Source organism: Falco cherrug, chromosome 21 (genome assembly GCF_023634085.1).
Source record: "Falco cherrug isolate bFalChe1 chromosome 21, bFalChe1.pri, whole genome shotgun sequence".
Taxonomy (NCBI): domain Eukaryota; kingdom Metazoa; phylum Chordata; class Aves; order Falconiformes; family Falconidae; genus Falco; species Falco cherrug.
Window position 1 is genome coordinate 255921 of NC_073717.1, and position 23940 is coordinate 279860.

Below are 23940 nucleotides of genomic sequence, written 5' to 3' on the forward strand. Positions count from 1 at the left end.
CTTTTGCCCCTCTGACGTTCCTGATGTGGCACCTGCCAGAGTAAAGCCCCAACCCCACATCTTCCATGAACCTCCAGGTTGTGGGATGACCCAACAGTGGACACAAGGTGGCTGCAAGCTCAACAGAGCATTATTTCATTGACTTTATTTTTTTTTGTACACAAAAATCTATGGTTTCTCACTACCGCATCTTCATCTGGTCCCAATGGTGACTTGCCACACCCGGACAAGGTTATCTGTGTAGCCAGCAAACAGTGTCTGTGGAGAGAAACGAGTTGGGTCACAGGAAGGGCTGGACGGGTCCAGCCTCAGGACACGAGGGCCTATGGTCCTCAGAAAGCAAATCCCAAAGCAGAGAGGGACAACTACCAGCCCCAGGGGTTAGGAAGATGAAGGAGACGAGCTCAGGGGTTGAGAAGGGACCCAGGGATGGAAGGAACCCAAGGAAGTTCTTTCCCTTGCTGGCAGAGAGCTCGAGGAGTGTGGCACAAGTGTCTCTTCATGGTTCCTGTGCCCCAAAAGCAGCAGGAAGATCCCTCCAATCCTCATTCCCCAGGGCTGGGATCCTGGGACAGCAAGGAGGGAATGGTTTTTACCTGCCCATCTGCAGACCAGGCCAGGGAAGTGCACTGGGGTGGTTCAGCTTTGCTGCTGGTGCTGATCACCTCCTGCTTCAGTTCGTCCACAATGATTTTGCCTTCCAGGTCCTGCAAGAGGAAAAAAGGAAAAAAAAAAAAAGAAAAAAAAAAAACACGTGAAGGAATGAGGGGTCCAGCACAAAGATTCCCACAACCAAATCCCAACTCTGGAACAGCACAAGGGAGCAGAGGGTCGCTCAGAAACAGCCTCTGGATTTCCACACAGAGATGCAGTCAGATGGCATTGAAATGTTTCATCATGGCATGGTGGCTCTGCCCTACGGCCACCGCAACCCTCCACGACCAAGGGATGAGGCCACAGGCACCGGTTGCTGCTGTGTAACCCAGAGAACACTCCTCCAGGAGAGCTTTTCCTCCACGATCTGTGGGCTAAGGTGAGGATCTCCACCCAGGAAGGTGACTCCAAACCCAGCACAACCCAGAAACTGAAGGTATTTGCATCTTCTGTAGGCACCCTGCCCAAATGGGACAGAGAGGGGGCTGAGGACTGGAGCGGTGACATACCCAGATCTTGATGCTGGGTCCAGTGGCAGCACAGAGCCAGTAGCGGTTGGGGCTGAAGCAGAGAGCATTGATGATGTCTCCTCCATCCAAGGTGTAGAGGTGTTTGCCTTCATTCAGGTCCCACAGCATGGCCTGGCCGTCCTGCAGAGCAGAAGGAGTTGGAACAAACCCCAGCGCTTGTCACCTGTGCCTTGATTTGTCCTGCCCTGGCAAGGCCCCTTTTCCACAACCACAGTTAAGCTGGAGTACTTTGCTACAAGCCAAGGTGGATACGGAAAAATTAAAGGACACGGAAAGAAAACACATCAAGGGCTAAAACAGAAGAGCTAAAGAGAAGTCCCTGGAACTGGGGGAGCATCTTTGCCATGGTCTTCCCTGCTCTCACTTGACATCTGCCACCAGGCCCCATTTTTAGGCTGTTACCACTCCACTCAAGCTGTGACCAAGATGAGCCCATTCGCATGGTGGGAGACAGAAATGCTGGTAGGATGCCAAGATCTCATCTCAGGGGGGGTCTCAGCTTTCCCTCCACCGCACGACAGATACCTTGCCACCGGAGGCACAGAGGGAGCCATCAGGGGAGACGGTCACTGTGTTCAGGTAGCCTGTGTGCCCGATGTGGTTAGTCTTCAGCTTGCAGTTAGCCAAATTCCAAACCTGGGTGAGGAAAAAAACGGGGGCAGAAGAAAAAGGGGTTAAACACTGCTACTGCACCCCAACTCTGGGGATACAAAGAGGAGAAAAAAACCCTTCCCCAGAGCACTCTGGCTGCTCTGATCCTCCCACTGCCATCACAGGGACCCCAGAGAAGGATGCTTGCTGTTTGGGAAGCCTTTGATCCCACCTCACCTTCACCAGCTTGTCCCAGCCGCAGGAGACTATGATGGGGTTGCTGCTGTTCGGGGAGAAACGCACACACGACACCCACTCCGAGTGACTCTCATCCTGGGGAAGAGGAACGATGCCGGGTTCATGGCGAGGAAACACGGACGAGTCTTTCCTGCCCCATCCACAGGGCACTGCAAGATCAGACCTGCTGCATCCTGTTGTTCCACAGCTTTCCCAGGCCTCCCCCATCCCTCATAATTGCAGGACTTCTCCTCAGAAACCCCCCAGGGAGAGGCTGTCAGGCAACGTCTTGCTTCTAATCATTAGGACAGGGCTGGGAGACCTGGATCCCCAATAAAAGTGGTGGGAACAGATCTAAAAGCAAGTTCACGGAGCTCCTTTCTCACAGAAGTGTGATCTGGAAGCCCACCTTCCCTGGCGCTCACCTGCACGGTGTACTTGCAGACACCCAAGGTATTCCAGAGCTTGATGGTCTTGTCCCTGGAGCCTGAAACTATCTGACGGTTGTCGGAGGAGAAGGCCACACTCAGCACGTCCTTGGTGTGACCCACGAAGCGACGGGTGGTGGTGCCACTAAAGGAAGATGAGACAATAGCAGATCTCACAAATTCCACCAAGGAGGGGGGGAATAATCAAATATTTGGAGGAAAACCCACAGTGTGGTCTACAAAAGGGTAAGGAGTGATCATTTCATTTCTCCTTCAAAAGGAGATTCTACAAAGGTAGAAGGATGGGGGGAAATCAGGATGAGTTTAGCCCGCATACATGCCTGGCTCTACAGATCCCAACCTTCTTCTCCTGGCTGTACCCCCCCCGTTCAGCCCAAAATGACCCCCAGAAAACAGTTTGATCCCCCCCTCCTGCTTCTCTCCCATCATAATTGCAGGACGTGTCTTCAGATCCCAGAGGATCAGCAGACTGTGTCAGATCTAATCATCGGAAGAGGGAGCCAAGGAAGAGCAGCCGAACACCTCCATCCAAAACTGTGGCACTGGCCACACAAAACTGCCCCTGCTGCACTGGGATTTATCTTCCAGCCCAAACCCAAAATCGTTCAAGTTCCAAGGTGCATGGGTGACCTCAACCCCCCTCCCAGCACCCAAACAAAGCAGGAAGACATGCTACAGCCCTCCCACCCAAAACACCCTCATTCCCACAGCTCACGTTGTGAGGTCCCAGAGCCTCAGGGTGCCATCCCAGGAACCAGAGAGAGCAAACTGTCCATCGGAAGAGATGACCACGTCACTGACAAAGTGCGAGTGACCGCGCAAAGCTCGCTGTGGGATCCCGTAGTTGGTCTCGTCACGGGTCAGCTTCCACATGATGATGGTTTTGTCTGTGGAGGATGCAGAGAGAGGGATAAGGTGGGGGGAACCGCAGCCTTCTGCCCACACCCAGCCCATCCTTCTAACCCGCACGAATGGGGGGGCTACCAGAGAAAAGGGGGGGTCTCTAAACAGATCAGGTCTCTGCTCCTTTGCCCCCTCCTCCCCATCCCTCTGTCCTCATCGCACAGCGCAGGGCCCTGCCTCTTCCTTGCCCTGCTACACCCCAGTCCCATCCCTAGGCCAGACTGCCCTAAACGAGGGGGCTCTGGCCTGTCCCCCCCTCTAGGCCCATGGTTTCCCCTTGTCCCTCTCCCTCTGCACTCTCCCTGGGTCCCCTAAATCACGGTCTCGCCTCACGCCTCTCTCCTCCCAGGCCCCACGGCCTTCCCTGCCCCACTCCCCTCCGGCCTCAGTCTCCCCGTGCCCCTTCTCCCCCCGCCCGTCTCCCCCGGTACCCTTCCGCCTCGACCTATGTGGTCTCTCCCTGCTCCCCTCCTCACCCAGGGCAACGGCCTACCCCTACCCCGGTCCGACGGTCTCTTCCCGACACCTACGTCCCCCTTCCGATGGTCTCTCCCGACCCTCTCTCCCCCGACCCGGGCGGGATGCGGCCCTCACCGCGCGAGGCGGAGAGAATCATGTCCGGGAACTGCGGCGTGGTGGCGATCTGGGTCACCCAGCCGTTGTGGCCCTTCAGGGTGCCCCGCAGGGTCATCTGCTCTGTCATGGCGGCGGCGGGATGGGAGGATGGTGGCGGATTCAATGGAGGCCACGGCCCGGTCCCGCCCGGCCGCAAACGGCGGCCACCAACACAGCGAGAGAAAGAGACCGAGGCGGCTTCCGGCGGAAGCGGAAATAGCGTTGGAGGGGTACGGCAGCATGGCGGCGCCCAGGGATGCTGGGCAACATGGCGGCGCCCAGGGAGCTGTACGGAAAGAGGGGTAGCGGTGAGTGCTGGTAATGGGGGGGGCATAGGGAGGATCGGGGGGGGTGCTGGCAATGGGGTAGGGGAGTTGTGGGGGACAGGGAAGGCCTTGGGGGACTGGTAGTGGGGTAGGGGGGCTGTGGGGGACGGGGCAGGCCTTGGGGGACTGGCACTGCGGCAGAGAATTAAGGAAATAAAGTGATTTTATGTTCCTACGTGCTTTAAAATCCAGGCATGCGAGAAAATTGCCTATAAAATACAACTCTACAAGTACAAACACCCTGGGGGGAATACTTTGGCTAGGTAACACCGGTGATAAAAAGCCCTCCACCACTGGTTCTCATGGCCCCCTCAGGCTGGCATCTTAAGTTTCAGCCCAGACATTCCTAACTGGTGTCGTTCAGAGGCCTGAAATGCTAAAGCTGCAGGCGCTTCAGCTCTTCATGCCAAAGAAATGCCTCCTGGCACATCGCATGGATCGCCTTTGGAGGATTTGCTTATCAACGCCAGTGAGCAGTTTAGGAGCCTTTGCCAAGGTGCAGCTGGTGAACAACTTCAAAATGTCTTGGAGGTGCTGCTGACCTTCCTGGATGTACCGTTGTCGTGTTGCAAGGTTTCTCTTTCGGCAGAACCCTCGGGAGCACACTGGTTATTTTGTCTTCTCCAAATACCAGACCTCTGATGCCAAGAAAGAATGGCATCTCCTTCACCATGATCCCCTTTTCCCTTGCTCAGGTTTCCTGAGACAAGCACTGTCTGTTTCTTTACCCTGTGGCTGTATTTGTGGGGTTTTTTTCCTCTTGCAAATCCAGAGGATTTAGTCACTGGAGTTTGGTGTCAGGTCGTGGTCTCTTATCTTCAGCTTTAACCTTAACCCTCATCCTCTCCCATCCTCAGCATTGCCTGCACTTTTCACAGCTCGAAACCAGGGTGGCCGATGCGGCGATGCCCCGTTATTCCAGGGGGGAGCTCTCCTACATTTCCCTTCTTAGCATCATTGCAAGCCTTTTGCCATCAGCCTGTGGCCTTTGACGGGGTTTGGAGATCAAGGAGACCTCTCTGAATTTCACGTGTTGTTCATGTCTTCTTACCTCCTTCATTTTCAAGCTTTGGAAAAGAAGCTGCCAGCCTGCGTGTCTTGGCAGACAGAGCTCCCGGCAAAGATACTATGTCCTTCAGGTTCAAGAACTGGCTTTTACTTCTCCAAGCCTCTGAGCGGGGTGGGGTTTTTGTTTTAGTTTAGCGCATTTTCTCAGCATTTCTGGTGGGAAATACAACTTGGCAGAAGCCAAGCCCAGAATGCTCCTTCCTAGTTAGACATCTGCCCCAGTCTGTGTCGTAATACCATTGAAGTATCTTATTTCTCTTCGTTAACCATCCTGAGAGTTTAGGCAACTGACTCAGATCTGAGAGAGATCACATGAACAGCACCATCTAAAACTATTTTCTCTCTGTTGACTATTAAAAAGAAGTGCCGGGTGACTAATTCGGGGAGAGATCAACAATTTTAGATGTCTTTCACTAACTTCCTGCTGCTTTAAGCCAGTTAACTGGCAAAAATGAGTCTTCTAGGGATATATCTATGGGAGTGGTCTGTGTTTTAATGCTTATTTGTCTGGTTTAAGGAAAAATCATTGCAGAGCTTTTGTAAAAAAAAAAAATTCAAATCTGTCTCTTGTAGCTGTGGGGAGCTGTGTCTTTGAAGCAAATGAGAGAGTATGGGGAGAGGCATTTGATGAGCTGGCTTTTTGTTTTCTTTTTTAAAATAACCCAAAGTGATGAGAAATCCTGGCCTCAGGAGAAGACTTGCTCTTGCTTGGTCCTGGTGAGCAGGAGCGACAGAAAGGAGGGAGAAACGTACAAGCTTATTTCAAGTCTCTTTTTATTTTAGGGCAATACAAACCAGAAATCAATGCTGTCTCCCTTCAGAGAGGGAAGATTTCTGCACAAACAGAAGCTCCTCAGGATCGCTGCGCATCCAAAATGCTCAGTGTTGTTCACACACTATCTCAAGATGCTGAACCCACAGGTCATTGCTCGCAGACCCAGCTACCACGTCCTCTAAAGAACCCATGTGAGGTGCTGGCACCTCTGGAGGGTGGCCAAGTGTGACCAGGTCACACCTCTGTTTCTATTCCTCTCCTGAAGGATCCCGTTCCTACATTGACTATATAGGGATTCACCACCCCCCACTTCCATCTCAGCATTTAAACTGGCTAAAATTAGGCAGTGGAAAGGTCCCCTCCCCGCTGCTAGCACAGCTGTCGTACCCGCGACGGCTCTTCCAGCTCAGTGCAGACCCACAAAGCCTCCAGCGCGTCTGGGTTCCTGCTTCCCAGGGCACCACAGTCCCAGGACGAGCTTGGACCTGCCAAAATTTTTAGCACGGACAACCCCCACATACGCAACCGTCGCAGCTCGTGTGCCCTGGGAGCAGAACAGCCCCAGTTAGGCCAACTTCAGCATTACAGAAAATCAACTGCAGGTCTCGGTAAGCCTTTTTTTCTTTCCACAAGCACCAGAGAGGCGGGGAAAACATAATTTGTGGGTATCCTATTCCTGGATAGGAAAGGCTGGGAGATGCCTTTAGAAAGCAGAAGAAACATGATATGTTTGTGATAGCTGGAAGAAGCCTAGAACGAAATGATTTTTTTTTTACTCCTATATGTGAATCTGACAATACTGAAAAACAGGAAAAGGATTAAAAGAATGAATTGTATTCAACTTTTTTTCCTCTTAGGAAAATATTGTACAGAAACGATTGGTGCCACTTTCCTTGCTCTGTTTATCCAGTTCTCCATAAATTTATGTCCTTATAACAGTGTTTTTCTAACTTAGCTCCTAATACCACCTGCAGTTTATGGAAGGTGTTAATATAGCACAGGAGAAGCATTCGATAATTTCCTTTCCGATACAATCCGATGCCTTTTCCCGCGCTGGTTTTGGACTGGTCCTTTTTGCCTTTCCACAGCTGCAGCTCAGTTCCTCCAGGAAGGCTTACTGTATTCAGCACATTGGATTATGAACATGAAAATGAAATTATAATGATATCCCTGGCCAGTATGAGTGATTTTGGGGAAGAAAAATTACATTATGCAGTCTGCCCTCTTTGGTGTATCAATAATGAGCAAGACAATGGCACAAAATCTGCATCCCTTCACTCAGCCTATGCCATCTCCTGTGGCAATCTAATCCTTTTTTTGTTTTTTAATTAATAAGAATCAGTGCAAAACATTAGCGTGGACTAGAAATCACCACATCTACAGTGACAAGAAACAGAGCAGTAACACAACAGAGGAGAGAAGCTCTTAGTATAAAATTCAGTTCAAAACAGTTTCTGTGGTTTTGGCCAAAAGAGATGGTAACGCCAAGTTCTCCACATATGGGGCTGCCTATAGCAGTGATAAACGTCATTATCAAATAATATATGAGACAGAGAGGGGAAATGAAGCTCACGCTACTTCAGACAACTAAAGTTAGATGTTTTTAAGACTGAGCTATTTGCCCTGGACCCCTTCTGTGATCATTGGGGTGACAGATGCCAAGGGAGGTTCATCGCACCTACAGTAGATCCTTCTTTCCTACCATTCGCCCAGAAAATGTCTCAAGTCACGCAGTCTAATGACTGGGGGAAAATGAGAAATAGCCTCTGTGACTCCACACATTTCTCCCTTATTGTGTTTACTCACATGGGCAAAAATATTCCCGGATCAGCAGGTTTCCTTAGAAAACACTTTTTCCTTCATGCTGCATCACTGTGAAGGCCTGGGTTTCCCTGGACATGATGTTTCAACACTGTTCCCTCTTGTCCCATCAGGTTGCCAAAGCTCTTGAAGGAGGTTCCAGTTAGGAAGCAAACGTGATGATGGAGTCAGGTACGTGAGAACATCTTTATTAACAAAGCATGTGCCAAGTCCTGGCTCCTTTGGCACCCAAAACCCCAGCTTTGCCGTGCTTGAGTGTGTTCAGTCCATGCTCTGCTTGCTTTTGGGCTGGTTTGTGATTGTTTCCCAAAGCCAGCATTTCTAGTTCGATGCTCTTCCTGGCTGTCAATGGGTTGTGCTCATTCAAGAAAGCAATATTAATGTTTAGTCTCAGAGGGATGCAGCTAGGCTAGAGAGCCACTTCAGTTGTAACCAGTGCAGAAAAAAATTTACCCTTTCTTTTTCCCCTTTTCTTCTTTTTAAGGGAGAAGTAATGCAGATCTTGGTAAGTGATTTTCCTTCTGTCAAAACAAGTTTCATTAATATGCATCTCCTATGGCCTTTCTTAGCTGGATGTGTAGGCTTATTAATATTATCTTATATTCTAGACCACATTAGATAAACTCATAACCAGTATAATTTTTTGAATGTTATGATCAAAAAAAAGTCAGTACATAATCATGTTTTAATACACGTCCTATAGTACAAACCAAAAATACCACCAAAGGACCCACTAGGGGCTAAATTCTCTCTCTGTCTCTCTTTTAGAAGGATGGAATGCAAAAATCAGTAAGTGTCATCTGTTTCTTTTTTCCTTCCCCTTCCTCCTGATGGTAAAACTTTGGTGCTTAAGGCTTGAACTAATATTAATTTATTTTAAGGGAAGTTAACAGAAGAATTTGGTAAGTCATTTTACCTTCCTTACTCATGCCTGAGTTTGAATGTGTGTGTTTCTGCAGCTGTAGCATTAGCCGTGACCAACATGTCTGTCTGTTATTTTTCTGTTCCATTTAGAAGAAAGCGACACAGAACTTGGTAAGTGGTGTTTTAGGCTTGTTCGGGTGTGGTTTTTTGCTGCTACTGAAGATGGAAAAAGTTATTTTGTATAGAGGATGGACTTATTGAAGCAGATGTGATTCTTCAGATCTGAAATTTATACCCAGATACAGTCAAGGCACACAATTTAAGAAGGGGCCCAAAACGCTCACGCAGTATAATCTATCCCTGTTACGCAAGGCATCCCACTTTGGAGGAGACACGCTGTCTCCCTGCAATCCAGCAGCATTCTCTAATCTCTTCTTCAGGCTCCTGGTCGCTTGTAGAAGCATGTCAGAGGTGGAGAGCTCTTATGACTGACCTGTATTTATTTCTCTCTTATTTTTAGAGGAATGTGACACAGAAAATGGTAAGTGTCTTTCTACAATTTAAAAATTATTCTAAATAATAGTGCCCCTCAAATCAGCCTCAATCACACATTGTTGGAATGAAATATTTTTTTACAATACATACTCTTTTTGTTTTTAAATAAATACTTTTCTCTGTATTTGGGAATTTTTCCTGTGATGCTCCATGAGTCATATTCCTTCCCCAAAGTGCTTTGGGCAGGGCTGCTGATAGAAAGTTGCAGTTTGTTTGTATTTTTTCATTTTGGCTTCATTGTGGAAGGTCTTAAAAGATAAAACTGATTGGCAGTGCCCATTATAAAGAGAATATGCCCAGACAGAGATGAGTAAGAACAAAATAAATAGATGGAAGTGATGCAAAATAACTTAAAGCCATTTCCCTTCTCTTTCTCTTCTTTTTTGGGGGGGATAAAATGCAGAAATAGGTAAGTATCGCTTTCTTATCTTTTGCAAATTGATTCCAATAAGGGAATTTCTTGTTTAACAAACCCTGCGTGAGTACCCAGGATGCCACATATATCTGCAATCCCATCAGCTCTGCTCTAGGGTCTCCCCTTGACCCTGTGTTGTTAGTTAATGCCAAATCTGTAAATGGCAAGCTGAAGGCCAGCCAGAGAACAGATTCAAGCAGTCCTTTAACATGCATCCTGGTTTATTTCTCTGTTTTTAAGGTGAACTTACAGCAGAAATTGGTAAGTCATGATTTACCTCCCATCAAATGTATTTCTGTATAGCTTTGGGTCATGTTTTAGCTGATTTGCCTTGGGTTTCTTCCCTTTCTCTTGCCTGTTTTTAAAAAAGCAGGAGATGTATTCATTTTTTACAAGAACTAATATTTTAAAACAAGAGATTTACAGAAAACAGGGGGCTTGCAGGTTGCTCTGGCTAGGAAGAGAATAAGTAATGAATAAATAAAAATAACTTTAAATAATGAAAATAAATATAACAACGAATAATAATAAAGAGAATAAAGGGAATTTCTAAGCCAAGCCATGTATGAGCATAGATGGTGTGCAGCCCTGCAACGTAAGAGACAGCCGTGCTGGATTTGGGGCTGTTGAGATCCAGCATCTGCAGAATATAGGATTTAATCCCTCTCAAGATACTTAAATTTTGCAAAAATGCCTTTTCCAGTTCCAGTTGTCCCATCTTTCATGGTAGGTGTTGCAAATGGGGGAAATGTGTCAAGTGTTGGATGCAGGATAGCTTTATTTTCTGAGCAAGTGAGGGTGAAATCAGGTATGGTACATCCCTGGTGCCAAGAGGTCCTTGTGAAAACCAATATTTATTTTTCTCTTGTTTCCTTTTTTGTTTTCTTTCAGACAATCTGACTGGGGAGCTTGGTAAGTGGCTTCCTTCCTTTTTGTCTTTATTTCACTGTGGGATTTAGGGGGAAGAGGTGGTTATTCCCCCCTCAAAAGGCACATACATCCAATCTGGGCTAGAAATAAAGTCAATGAATTAAAGAAAAAAGTTTATTTTCAAATTATAATCACCAGTAAAAACACAATTTGGAGGCAGAGAATGATGTGAGGTTCACAAGCGTGATGGAGAACGGGCGAGCACTTGTTGACCATAAATGTTTTCTCTTTATTTTTTTCTTTTAGAGGAACGTGACAGAAGAATTAGTAAGTGTCATTTTCCTTTTCTGGTAGAAGTAAAAGCCTTGGACAATGCCAGATCGCCCTGAGGGCGCTTGTGTGTTTCAGATCCAGTTATTAAATTGTTTTTGGAATATGTGGGAGGTTTGGGGTTTGCACCAAGCTGCAGAATTTGAAGCTCAAACCACGTTATCAGCTAGGTGATGTTCATGGAGAAATAAAGGTTGATTTAAAGCTAATATTCATTTATTTCTTTTTATTTAAGGCAAGCTTACATCAGACCTTGGTAAGAAGTTTTATTTCCTTAAAATGGAAATTATCCGTAATTATGCAACAGTGCTGGCTATAAAAAAAAATAAATTAAAAATAGAACATTTTGAGGTTTTGTGAGTTTTTAAGAATGGATGGCTTATGGGGGATTTCTTCCTTAACAAACCTTATTTTTAAAATATTATAGGGGAAGGTGGAATAAAATTTCCATCAGGTTTACATTTTATGGTGTGAAGGCAAAGCGCTGCAGGAGGGGATCGGGTGCAGGAGGAGTTGCTTTGCATTTCTCTGTATTTATTGATTATTTCATGTTTTTTAGGTGAATGCGATGCAAAAATCAGTAAGTAAATTCCTCTTTGGATGGGTGCTGAGGAGCATACGTGCCTGCTGTTTTGTCTTTGAAAATGGGAGCAGAGAGGGAGTTTCCTGCTGAAAACCTTAGAGTTTTTTTCTAGATCGAATAACATTCACAACAAGGTGTAATTTCAAAGTATAATCATCAGTATAGAGGCAGTATTGGGCGGGAAAAACCCAACATTTCTGATCTGAGCACTCTAGGGATGCTGTAGAGCCATGCAGAGGAAAGAAGGAAATATTTAATAATCATTTTTCTGGTTGTTTTTTTTTTCTCCCCTCCTTTTCTTTCCAGAGGAACGTGATAGAAAAATTAGTAAGTGTCATTCTTCATTGTGCTTTTGGGGTAAAAATTCCTTGTTTTGGGGGAGGAGAAGCCTCTCTGATGCCCTGTCCTTGAAAAGTGGCAAATAAAACGTTTTTCCCCCAAGCTGCGGCCTGGGCTTGTGCATTTCCTGCAGAGAAAAACCACCCAAATAAACACAAATATTATTTTTTCTCTTTGCAGCCAAGCTTGCAGCAGAAACACGTAAGTCCTTTTTCTTGCTTTTCAAAACCAAACCAATGGGTTTGGGGCTTTAGAAACCTCTTTTCTAGGGTAAATTTTTGTCGCTTCACTTCAATTAATACCTCTCTTCCCCCCCCCCCCCCCCTTACTTTAAAAGGTAGACTCACTGCACTGCTTGGTAAGTCTGATTTTTGTACAGAACCTTCTGTGAAGTTTGTTGTAATTAAATCTTTGCATGATTTTATGCAATTACGTTGGAGGAACCTCTAGAGGTCCTAGGTCCAGCCTCCTGGTGCTCACCAGGGCTCCTGGCAGGGTAAGACCACATTCCTTGGGGACAACCTCAGCTGGACATCTCCAGTTTCTCCCCAACCTGGGCTGTGTGTTTCTGTTGTTCCTTAAAAAATGTGAACTCAACATGCAGATTTTTGTTTGTTTGTTTGTTTTTTTAAATAAAGTATAATTAGAAAAGTGAGCAAAATCAGTTTTGCAGCAGAAACTTTTTGAGTTTTGGCTTCAGGACCTATTGTCCTGGGGAAGAGGACAAAAAAACCAACAAACAACAAAACAAATGCTGACTTTTCTTCTTTTTCTTTATTTTTTTCATTCAGGGGACCGCGACTCAAGGCTTCGTAAGTAGTGTTCTCCTGACACATAAAATCTTGGTCTAAAAGTGGATCTTCCTCAGTGGGCTGGTGTGTTTCCAAAAGTGTCTTTCATCCTGGGCACCCGTTTTCTCCTTTTTCCTGCATTTCTGAATTCAACACCTTATATCTCTCCTAAATATATGTATTGTCCAAATTGGTGGTTTCCCCTATTATATTATATAATAAAATTCCTTACATTCACTACTAAAATACATATGAATTTTGTTATACTACTATAGTACACATTATATTATTTTATAAAACACTGTGTAAGCTTAAACTGGAGAATTATTTACATTGTGTCCAGGGAGGAGAGAGAAACATCTCTTTTAAAATAAACTTATATTTCTCTCTTTTTAGGGAAACTCACTGCAGAACTTGGTAAGTAAATTTCTTTCCTGTATTAGAGGGAAGAAGGGGGAAAGGGTAGCCAGAGGCACTGAAAACTGATTGATATCTATTTTTTTCTATTATTATTGTTTTTAGCAAAATGTGATACAACAATTAGTAAGTGGCATTTCCTCTTCATACACCTCAGGATGGTTTGGTTGGCATTTCAGCATTGAAGGCATGCAAGAATTTCTTAATTAAACTAAATGTGGGTTGTGGGAAGAAATGATCCCTTGGTTTGCCAGGGTTGGGGGAGCCTGAAGCCAAAGTTCAAGGGGAAAAAGGAAAATATAATGGGCAGGAAAACTGCCATAGGAAGAACTGGGATGGGTTGGAGACGTGAAGGTTTGATTTGTGTTGCGGTGTTTGGGAAATCTAACGGGAACAAATGTTATTTTCTGCTTTAAGGATTATTTACAGTAGAGCTTGGTGAGTCCATTTTCTTTCTTCTGCATTTTTTAATGAATTATTTTTAATTATTAAATTTTTAATAACTATTAAATTGCAAATAAATCATTAGATTGTATTTTTAAAATGCAATTATAGAAGCAAAACTCAGAAGTTGTTTCTGCCTGTTTCCCTGGTGAAAACCAGTGTCTTAAAGGTAGTAGAGAAGTTTTAAACCCCAAAATAATTAGAAACAAGAATAAGATGGGCTACATGGGCTTACTTCGTATTCCAAACTATGCAGACAGGTAAAGATGTGAAAGGCAGAAACCATGAGAAATAACACACACTTGTGGGTTTTTTTCACTCATTTTTAGGAGAGCGGCACACAAAAATAGGTAGGTTTTCTGTTCCTCTGCCCTGAAAATCTCTGAATTAATTTCTGGGGAGGAAATCTGACTCAGAAATCACCATCCATTCCATTTTTTGCTGGAAAATTAAAAAGCTAACTTCCCTCCCTTCTTTTTTTCAGGTGAACTTACTGCAGACATCGGTAAGTCATTTTTCATGTTAATCTCGATTGAGGTGGAAATGATACATGCAGACAGGAACTGAGCGATGCAATAATCATTTATTTCTGTTTATTTTCAGGGGACTGCAACAGAAAACTTCGTAAGTGCCTTTTTTAAATCCTGAGAATTAACCCAAGAATTTTGTCATCTGTTCTGTCATTGAGAAATGTCGCAAAATTCCTGTTTTGTTGTGTTTTTCTTTATTTTAAGGAATGCATGCAGCAGAACTTGGTAAGGAATTTCTCTGTTTTGCTCAAAATGATTTTTTTTACAGTTATCTCTGAATAGCTGAAGTTTTTAAGGGGATAATGACTATTTTGTTCAAGGTTAGCAGCATGTATGCGAAAGCTAAGATATAATATATATTATAATAGATTCCATGATAGATTCCACAATACATTAAATATATAATATATATTTCACAAAATACAACTTCCAAGCAATTATAGATAGTATAACAGCTCCAGAATGAACCCTAGGCAGAGCTTGACTTCAGCACTTGTAGAATGCAACTACATGCTAATTTATTTTTATTTCTTTACCATTTTTAGAGGAACGGGATGTGAAAATCAGTAAGTATCCCCCTGCTTTGCAAGCCATGCAGCCAGGCTTGATGTTTGCTATTTTTATGGATGAGCTCATAGGCAATACAAGATGTAACTGCCCAGCAGGAAGGGAATAAATATAAAATACTGACTGCAGAAAGCAACAATCAGATCTGCAGAGCAGAAAAACCCAAGAGCCAATCAATACTTGCTTTTTTTCCTAGATATGGCATTTTCTTTCCTCCTGTAAAAAAACACATTTGGATGCTTATTGCATCATATTTGGATTTGTGGGATTGCTTGAGCCTATTTTTCTGCTGCAAATACTAATTTCACCAAGGCTAGAGGCACTTTTAAACAGCAGGTGGTAATGGAAATAAAATAAAGACCCAAAGATGTTGCACTGATAATATAGGGATATGATGTGAAGACAAAATCAGTGATTCTGTTATTTATTCCCTTTTTATTTTTCCTTTTAGGGGAAAATGAAGCAGAGATAAGTAAGTGTCATTTTTCCATACCCCACAGTATGGGGAGTCTCTTGCTTAACCCAAATGCTGAACAAGCTGTTGATTTAAAATCCTGCATACAGAATAGAAAAGGATTCTCCCTGCAGAAATTCCCCTAGAAACCCATATATAAGAGTGAAGAAAGCAAGAATTTGGGGCTTTAATGGTCCAAGCTGTTTCAGTTCCTTGCTGAAGAGTAAAAGTGAATGGAAGGGGGGGGGGGGGGGGGGGAGGGAATAAAAATTACGGTTTTTCCATGACCGTGTCATGGGATGGGGTTGGGGCTACACGTGGGACCCCAAATTCTGCCGCTGTCAGATTGCCTTCGGGCTCAGCTGAGGAACAACTCCACTATGTCCGAGACCTTTTTAATCTATATTATATAAAAATCATATTTATATTTTATAGAATATATTTGTATTGCTGTTTATATTATTATTTCTATACTATAAATATAGTGTTTCTGTTATAAATGTATGGTTCTCACAATATATTTTTATATTTTTTTATATATATATACATACACAATAATACTTTTATATTACAAATTGTATAATATATATAATTCTGGTGTTAAAAAGTTCTGCTTGGAAGTAATACATGTTTTTCTGCTTAAAGGGCGCCTTACTGAGCTGCTTGGTGAGTGCATTCCCTGTCAATAAATCCAGCATGTAGGCAGCACAGCTGGTGCCCTGGGTTATTTGGTTGCACCCCTTTTTTGACGTACTGCTACGCTCAAAAGCAGCTATAATTTATTAAAATGTAATTTGGAAAAAATAACAGCTAGGAAATACAAGATGGTGGGAGTCAGGGCTTTAAGAAAGGTGCTTTAGCAAAATCCCACAGGAAAAAATGGTGAAATAATTTCTATTTTCTGTTTGCAGAGGACCGGGATTCGGAAGTTCGTAAGTCTATTTGTGCACCTTGGAGAAGTGAATCCTCCAAGGGAAGCAGGTTCCCCTAAAACAAGTTGTGCTGGTGCTCACTTTCACCAAAGAAGTATGTTCAATTTAATTACTAATTAAAAAAAAAAAAAATATATATATTTGGAGAAAACACTCCGTGAAATACATTGGGTGTTAGAGGAAAATGTCCTGGAGATCTGATTCTCTGTCCTGAATCACTATAAGAGTTTCTATTTGTTTTTCACTTGCAAGACTCTTATCTCGGAAATTTTTTTTCTTGCCCTTCCATGGAGTGATACGCACAAGTCTCCCCCCACAAATGTCCTGGATGCTAAAAGAAAAAGAGAAACACTTGTAGTTGCATGTGTGGAACCAGTACTTTGGTTTTGTTTTGGTTTGGTTTAGGCTTTTTTTTGCTAAACTGGGTGACTTTCTTCTGCAGAGCTCCTATGTAGTGAAAATCTAATATTGAAGCGAAAAAGTGTTTTATTTCTATATTTGTTATTCACTTCTATTCCTTTTTTTGTTTTATTTTTAGGAAAACAGGATGCTGTCATTAGTAAGTGTCATTCTTATTTTCTGAGAAATGTAATCTCTTGGGGGTCATAAGCAGGATGATGTTGCTGCTGTGGTTTTGGCTTAGTATTTTAGTCAAAATACTGTAAATTAATCAAATTGTTTAAAAAAAATTAATTAAGCATAAAGTATCTGCCCATCTCAGAGGATCTGAGTACCTTGAGTACCCATCAAGTCTCTCTCATATCTTTGGGAAGGAAAAGCCCTGATTAAAACAAATTTTATTTTCTCCTTTTTAAGGAAAATTGACGACAAGGCTTGGTAAGCTACTTTTATTCCTTTTGCAAAACTGATCTGGGGTTTTGGTGGGTTTTTTTGTTTTTTCCCAGAATTCTGGTTAACTGGTTGTGTATAGTTTTTGAGATAACTGTAGAAGCAGACGGAAAAAGGACTAGTGCAGGTGACTTCTAAAATAATAACAGATAACAGTAAGGCACAGAAAAAAAAATAGCAATGGAATAGAAATGAGCTTGTATCCGAATACAAAAAAATCTGGGGTACAATAGGAAAACCTGTGTTCCACCTTTTTCTTTTTCTTTTTTCTTTTTCTTAGAGGAATTCAATGACCAGGAAGCTGGTAAGTGATGTTTTCCTTCCCTTCTCAAAAAATTTAGAAAGTTCAAGGGAGTTTGTAATTATGTATTTTAAAATTTATTAATATTTATAATATTTATTATGTATGTATGTTATATATATTTTAAAAGTATGTGTGTATTTATGTATATACACACACATGCATATATAAGTTTCGAGACTAAAATCTAATGTAGTTATGGGACTGAAGCAAAAACTGTAGGAGTCATGATTATTGTGGTTTTTTTAAATGCCTACTAAGTGTTAGGACATAAAAGGCTCGAAGGAAGGTGCGTGTCCAGGGCTGGTGATGCCAAATTCATTCATCTCATTCCTTTTGCAGATGAATCTTCTGAGGAGCTTGGTAAACCTTTGTTTTCCTTTTAATTTGATAAAAAAGGGATGGATCAGGTTTTGGGTTATAAATCTTGTTACATGCATGTTAGGTTGGTGTGGCTGGACTATTTTCTCTTTATAAAAAAATAAATGGGGTGTGTTTAATTTGAAATGAGTTTGCAACTTAGTAATAAATGGAAATAATATTTGTCAGAAGGATGCAGCTTAAAGGATAGAGGCTAGTAAAAGTTCTGAATTTTTTTCTTCTCTTCGCCCCCCCTTTTCTGCCTTTTTTTTCCTCCTTTCTTTTCCTTTTCCCTTTCTTTCTCTCTTCCCTAACTCCCCTGCTCTGCCCCACACCCCTCCCCGCAGGGGAGAGTGCTCTGGAAAGGGGTAAGCATTGTTTTCCTTCCTGCCAAGGCAGAAAAACCTTTTGATTTGAAGAAATCCCCCTTCAGTGTGCCACTGTGACAATTTTTTATTTTTCTCTTTTAAGATGAACTCAACAAAGAACTTGGTAAGTCACTTCCTTCCTTTGCCAACACCAAATACCCAACATTTCAATTTTTCTGTTGAATTTTGTTGAGTTTGGTCAGAAGCTTTGTAGTCTGTTGTCACAACAAATAAATGAGGCAAACGTCAGCAAAATTAGCTACTGAAAATTTAAAAAAGAAACTGATTTTACTTCATCATCAGAAGCAGTTTTTTGCATTTCTCCATGTTTTAACTGCAGAAGTGGAGGAAATTTGGGTTTTCTAATAATGAAGGAGATGGATAACAGTAGAGATGGAGAAAATATGTGGGGAATAAACAGATCCTGATGGAAATCTATGTTTTTCTCTCTCTTAAGATGAAGTCGCTGAAGGACTTGATATGTGGGGTTTTTGGTTGGGTTTTTTTTTGCTTTTTAACCTTTAACAAAAGCTTTTCTAAAGCTTTCTGAAGTTTTATTGTTGCCCAGATACTAACTTTAACACAACAAGAAAATAGAGGCTTGGATAGAGGGTAATGAGTGCCCACAGGCAATGTAATTTCATATAATAAACAACTAACAAAAAAATCCATTTGGGAGAAGTCCTATCTCTGATACAATATCAGCAGATACTTTTAAATTATTTTAATCTTGGTTTTTCCTTCCTTTTTTTAGGGGAACGTGACAGAAAAATAGGTGAGTTTTGTTCTCATTTTCCAGGTCCTTTTGGGCATATTTTGGGTGCTCTGGTGCTCTTCTCAGAGTGGAGGAGTGGTGGCTGTGTTATCCCAGTCCCCAGAAGAGCTCAGGGAGTGGCTTTTCCACCCATAAATACCAAATTTCCCTACAGTTCTTTGAATATTGGGAGAGTTCATGAGATTTCTGTTGAGATCTCGTATTTTTTCAGCCCTCCTGAGGTACCAGTTGAGCAAAGAAATCCTAATTTTTTCATTTATTTCCTTCCTTTAAGAGGAAATCACTGAAGAGCTTGGTAAGTAATTTCTTTCCTTTCCCCCCTCATTTATTTCCGCCCCCCTTCTTACTCTTCTACATACTTTTTAAGTTTTGTCTTTTCTTCTTTATCTCAGTTTAGTGGGGAAAAAATCATGGGCAAAGTGAAAAAAAAAAATAGTAATAACCAACAGTAAAGCTTACTGGGAAACTGTCAAGTTGCAATCTGTAGGTGATGCAAAGTGACAAAAGCCTATGGAGGACACTTCTGGGATATTGAAATTTAAAGATATTTTTCCTTCTTTTTTTTTTTTTTTTTTCCTTTTTCAGTGGAACGGACTGCACAGATTGGTAAGCATTTTTTTCTCTCTGAGCCTTCTGACTTTCATAGGATGGGAAAGCATGTAGAGGTGCAAATATTTCTCAGAAATAGAGGTCATCTTATTTAAGATGAGATAAAAAGCCTGTTCCAAAACTTCACGTCCTTGGATGCTACTTGTTTGCTTCTCTCTGTTCTCCCTGGGCAGCCCAGATGCCCTTCTGTATTACATTTTGGATAATAAGGAGCTGTTTTGGTTTGGTTTTCTGTTGCCAAGGTCTCTCTTCAAATCAGTGATGCTTAACTCCACTGAGAGCAATTAAAATTAAAAATCTACACATGTGTTCTTGAAAAGAAATGTAGACACCCCCAATGAACCCTTAAGTGTGTCTCTATAAGGGTAAAAAAATACTCATAATTAAACCCAGTTTTCCTTTCACTCTTTCTAGATGAACTCAATACAGAGCTGGGTAAGTCCTTTTAAAAAAATAAAATGTGTGTGAATATCTTGTTTCTATTTAGTTTGAGGTTTGGTTGTGATCTTTGCTGTAAGATTCGGAAAGTCAAATAGGGGATGGGTTAATCTATACAAAATCTGAGGCAAAATGGATATTACAATTATAATTCTCTATATGGAATGGAAAATTATCAGATTTATCTCTAGATGATGAACGCACACAGAGAAGGGGGAGTACTTAGGAATAACTTTTTTTTTCCACTTTCCTTTCTATTTTTCCTTTCTTAGGAGAACGTGATACCAAAATTGGTATGTGTCCACCTCCTTCCTGAATCCCATGGAACTTGGTACATGGAATCACAACTTTTGTTTTAATTATTATAATGAAAATCAGTTGGTTTTGGTTGTGGTTTTTTTTTTTTTCCTTTTAAGATGAACTGTCTGCAGAAATTGGTAAGTGTTTTTTCTTTACTTCCAGCAAAACAAATATACAAAGTTTATGGTCTGTATTTTGGTTTTATTTTTTATATGAAAGGAAAAAATAGATTATAACAACTTTGATATTCTTTTTTTCTTCTTTTCCTTTATCTAGAAAAACGCAATAGAAAAATTGGTGAGTATCAAACTTCTTCCCGAGACATGAACTTTGTCTGTTTGTAATATCAGTAAGATCCACCTTGGTGTGAACTGGGATGGAAATCCTTTCTTTTTTTTCTCTTTTCAGATGAACTCACTGCAGAGCTTGGTAAGTCACTTTAATTGCAAGAAAGAAAGATATAAAAGTCTTATGTTTGTCTCCTAGATATACGTATGTATTTATTAAGCCTTTTTCTGAGCTACTTTGGGAGTTTTATGGAAACTTGGTCTAAAGAGGACGAAGTATAAAAGATACATGCATTATAATTTTTTATATATACATGCACACAAATATATAGTAAATTATATGTATTGTATGTTATATATAGCAATTGTATATATCTGTTTTATATTTTAATATATTATATATGTGTATATCTACGTATTTCAAAATATTTTTAATAAGTATTTAATATCATAATAATAATCAGTGCTAACAATAATAATCACTAGGCACAGAAATACATATTTTTTGCTTTGGGAGCCAAGAAAGTCTTAGCAAGCTGTAACACAAAAAGGAAGAGAAATGTGCACTAACCATTTCTATCATTTCTCTTTTCAGAGGAATACAAAGCAAAAATGCGTGAGTGTTCTTCTCCTCACCTTCTGGAGCAGTAAAGCACCTACGAGATTTTAGGGGTCTTTTGGAATAGGTGGGCTGTGAGATTTTTGTCTCTTTAACCCCCATGGGCTTCAGCATCACAGAGATCACCCGCAAAAGGTGAAAATATTGGTCATGATTTCCCAGAGCACCCATGCACCTTCCTCCCCATGCAAAGTATACAAGCGATGCCCTCTAATTGGAGCAGAAATTCCTGTATGACCTGTTAGAGCTTTTTTTTCTGTGTGGTGACCTCCCTGTTAGTTTTAAGCATCTGTGTTTTTTTCCTGAGGTTTAATCTGAATTATTTATTTATCGCATCATTCGTTTATTAGGTTAACATTTTATCTGGTCAAGTTACAGACACAAGTCTCAAGGAGGTCTTATTTTGCAACAGTTGAATTTCATGCTAGAAAAAAAACAAAACACTTTTTTGGGGGAAGAAAGGAAATTAAAAAGTTAGCATGAACTGGAGGCATCTTTGGAATAAAAAAACCCCTCATTAAAATGGCTTTTAAATTTTTAATTATTTTTTTTTTAAGGAAAATGCATCAAAGAGCACAGTAAGTGCATTTTTCTCCCTTCTACAAATACCCCTTTGGCTTTTGGATTTAAGTTTACGTCATTGCTAATATTTTTTTATTATTATTGTGCATTTTTAGGGAAAGAGGAAGAAAAAATGGGTAAGTAATTTAGAGAAAGATGAAGGAAAAAAATTGGTAAGTAATTTTGTACGCTGGTTTGCTGAATTGTGTCGTGTCTATGCGTAGTGAAAGCTCCATACCAAGTTATTGAGCCTTGAACTACAGAATGACAAAACACCCTTATTAGATTTCCAAGAGTATCAGTCCCCAGGCAAAAGGAGTGTTAAATAAATTTAATTCTCATTCTCACCCTCTTTTTCTTCTTCCACAGCAAGTGTGACACTGGACCCAGAGACAGCACACCCCCGCCTCATCCTCTCCAAGGACCAGAAGAGCGTGAGATGGGAATACATGCTGCAGGAGTCTCCCGACAGCCCTGAGCGGTTTGACGCCGATCCTTGTGTGCTGGGTTGCGAAGCCTTCACCTCTGGAAGACACTACTGGGTGGTGGATCTAGCTGAGGGACAGTACTGCGCGGTTGGGGTTAGCAAAGAGTCTCTGCGGAGGAAGGGACCCATCAACTTTAATCCCGAGGAAGGGATCTGGGCAGTGCAGCAATGGGGATTTAAGAACCGTGCCCTCACTTCTCCTCCAACCCTCCTTAACCTGCCACGGGTCCCCAGAAAGATCCGGATCTCTCTTGACTACGAATGGGGAGAGGTGGCATTTTTTGATGTGGAGAACAAAATACCAATCTTCACCTTTCCTTCGGCTTCCTTTGCTGGGGAGCGGATCCGGCCGTGGTTCTGGGTGGAGCTGGGCTCACTGTCTCTGGTCCGATGACCCTTGCATGCCTCCTTGCACAGAGAGCTCAGCACTGGTGGTGAGCAGGTGGCTTGAGGGGCAGGAGGAGCGGTGGAAGCACATTACTCCATCCAGACACCAACAGCTAGGTGGTAAACTGCAGCAGGGTAGAGACCAGAATAGAAACACTCTCGGGAAGAGCAGCATCTCGTTCGCCCCCATTCCCAATCGAGTGCCTTAGCCATCATCGTGCAAAGGAAAGACAGCCCATCCTGAGTGTCCTTAACATTAGGTGGCAGAAGGTCTGCCCAGCCTCAGCCCTTGGCTCGGTTGTCTCATGGTTGCAGTTCCAGTGTAGAAGAACATCAAATGACCTGCAGAGAGACCTAGGTTCCTCCTTCAGCTGATGGAAAGAGGTGGGCACCAGCGTATGTCACTGTTCATGCTGCCTGCATCACCTGAGTGGGAGCGCAGGCTCCCACCAGCGTTTTCTTCTCATCAGATGGTGGTTGATGTGTAGATTTCAATCATTTGCACCACTTGGATAGCAGGCAGATGGAAAGAAACATTTTTCATGGGCAACTCATCCAGACATAGACATCAAAATAGGACAGGCAAATCATGCTTTCTGTGTGCCTATCTCTCATCACCAACTGTTGGAGGACTCTACACTTGGAAGAGATTAAAAAACTCCCCTTTGCCCAACCTGCATACAAATTCAGGCCCTTTTCCCTTGGCCAGAGAAAGAATGTGGCAAACCCTCCATGACTGTCCACAGAGCTCCCAAGCACCTGGTCAATGCACCAACAGCTCCACAGGTGAAGATACTCCAGCCACCGTGCTGCTGGTCAAAGTATTGGTGCCATAATCCTTTATACTGGAGCTGCGTGCAGCCAGGTCCTTTGGCAGGACTAAATTTGACTCAAATCTGGCCTGGGCAGATGATCTTTTTCCAGATGTGTTAGCCAGAGTCCATGAGTTTTGCTCAGCCTTTGGGAGAAGAGATAAGCCTGGATTCAAGACCAAGCTGGCATGATGCCCTCGGGTGAAAATTGAGGTGACAAACATCCAGACCATATGGATTAAAGGTTTGAAGAGGCTAACACCAGCAAGGAGCTCTGCATCATGTTGCCATAAAGCTTCCAGTGAGGGTACTGGGAGCTCTAAATAGATTAATGGAGGGGATCACGCCAGTGCTTGAGATCAGCATGGGGCCAGCCATGCTGGAAGGTGGGTGATTAACGACATCACTGAAGCTGCTCGAGGGGATGGACACCATGGTCTTCACCTTTCACGACATCTCACTGCGCTTTAATAGCATTGGTGAATTCCTCTTTCATCCCTGCTTGCTCTTAGCCACCTGTAAAGCCTTAAATCTTGTCTTTCGCCCCACCATGGGATGGACAGCTGGTAGTTTCCAGCTGACAATAAACCACTTGAGACTCTTACAGAGTATTTGATTTCTTTTTCCAGCCAGGTCATTCAACATGGGGTCATCCTGGCCCTTTCAGATCTCTCCTTGCAGCATCTTGCCCCACTTTCCCCTCATTTTTAGGAGAGTTAGTTGAGGT

The 23940-nt window shown here is 42.6% G+C and overlaps 2 protein-coding genes across 25 annotated transcripts; one reads left to right on the forward strand and one right to left on the reverse strand.

Annotated features, from left to right (window-relative positions):
* Positions 1 to 108: 108 nt before the first annotated feature.
* On the reverse strand, positions 109 to 4185 carry RACK1 (receptor for activated C kinase 1). Its single transcript, XM_005435126.4, has 8 exons — positions 3959 to 4185; positions 3177 to 3348; positions 2438 to 2585; positions 2013 to 2108; positions 1710 to 1820; positions 1164 to 1304; positions 597 to 707; positions 109 to 258 (listed from the first exon to the last, which is right to left on the reverse strand). Exons 1-8 carry the CDS (start codon positions 4065 to 4067, stop codon positions 193 to 195), a joined length of 954 nt encoding a protein of 317 aa, XP_005435183.2. The 5' UTR covers positions 4068 to 4185; the 3' UTR covers positions 109 to 192.
* On the forward strand, positions 4173 to 23817 carry LOC106630874 (tripartite motif-containing protein 10-like). 24 transcript variants are annotated; one of them, XM_055697905.1, is made up of 45 exons: positions 4173 to 4287; positions 4498 to 8140; positions 8454 to 8474; positions 8738 to 8758; positions 8851 to 8871; positions 8984 to 9004; positions 9354 to 9380; positions 10044 to 10064; positions 10695 to 10715; positions 10980 to 11000; positions 11239 to 11259; positions 11563 to 11583; positions 11893 to 11913; positions 12106 to 12126; positions 12263 to 12283; positions 12717 to 12737; positions 13113 to 13133; positions 13239 to 13259; positions 13551 to 13571; positions 13907 to 13927; positions 14062 to 14082; positions 14181 to 14201; positions 14312 to 14332; positions 14653 to 14673; positions 15126 to 15146; positions 15774 to 15794; positions 16040 to 16060; positions 16599 to 16619; positions 16877 to 16897; positions 17190 to 17213; positions 17553 to 17573; positions 17918 to 17938; positions 18042 to 18062; positions 18693 to 18713; positions 18988 to 19008; positions 19299 to 19319; positions 19737 to 19757; positions 20033 to 20053; positions 20177 to 20197; positions 20337 to 20357; positions 20469 to 20489; positions 20943 to 20963; positions 21524 to 21544; positions 21644 to 21664; positions 21897 to 23817. In XM_055697905.1, exons 2-45 carry the CDS (start codon positions 8128 to 8130, stop codon positions 22406 to 22408), a joined length of 1416 nt encoding a protein of 471 aa, XP_055553880.1. In that variant the 5' UTR covers positions 4173 to 4287; positions 4498 to 8127; the 3' UTR covers positions 22409 to 23817. The 24 variants fall into 24 exon arrangements, with proteins under 24 accessions (XP_055553880.1, XP_055553882.1, XP_055553883.1 ...); XM_055697907.1 differs by having other exon boundaries at positions 4206 to 4287; positions 6157 to 8140; XM_055697908.1 differs by having other exon boundaries at positions 4208 to 4287; positions 8083 to 8140.
* The last annotated feature ends 123 nt before the right edge of the window (positions 23818 to 23940 follow it).

Bases quoted from the DNA above. Each gene is read 5' to 3' on its own strand.
- RACK1 (XM_005435126.4), bottom strand. From the start codon at position 4,067: ATGACAGAGCAGATGACCCTGCGGGGCACCCTGAAGGGCCACAACGGC. The intron at 708-1,163 runs GTATGTCACCGC...TTCCTCTTGCAG, and splicing joins GACCCAGCATCAAGATCTGG to GACCTGGAAGGCAAAATCAT. The intron at 259-596 runs GTAAAAACCATT...TTCTCTCCACAG, and splicing joins CCTGGTCTGCAGATGGGCAG to ACACTGTTTGCTGGCTACAC.
- LOC106630874 (XM_055697905.1), top strand. The intron at 11,260-11,562 runs GTAAGAAGTTTT...CATGTTTTTTAG, and splicing joins CAAGCTTACATCAGACCTTG to GTGAATGCGATGCAAAAATC. The intron at 13,260-13,550 runs GTAAGTGGCATT...TTCTGCTTTAAG, and splicing joins AAAATGTGATACAACAATTA to GATTATTTACAGTAGAGCTT.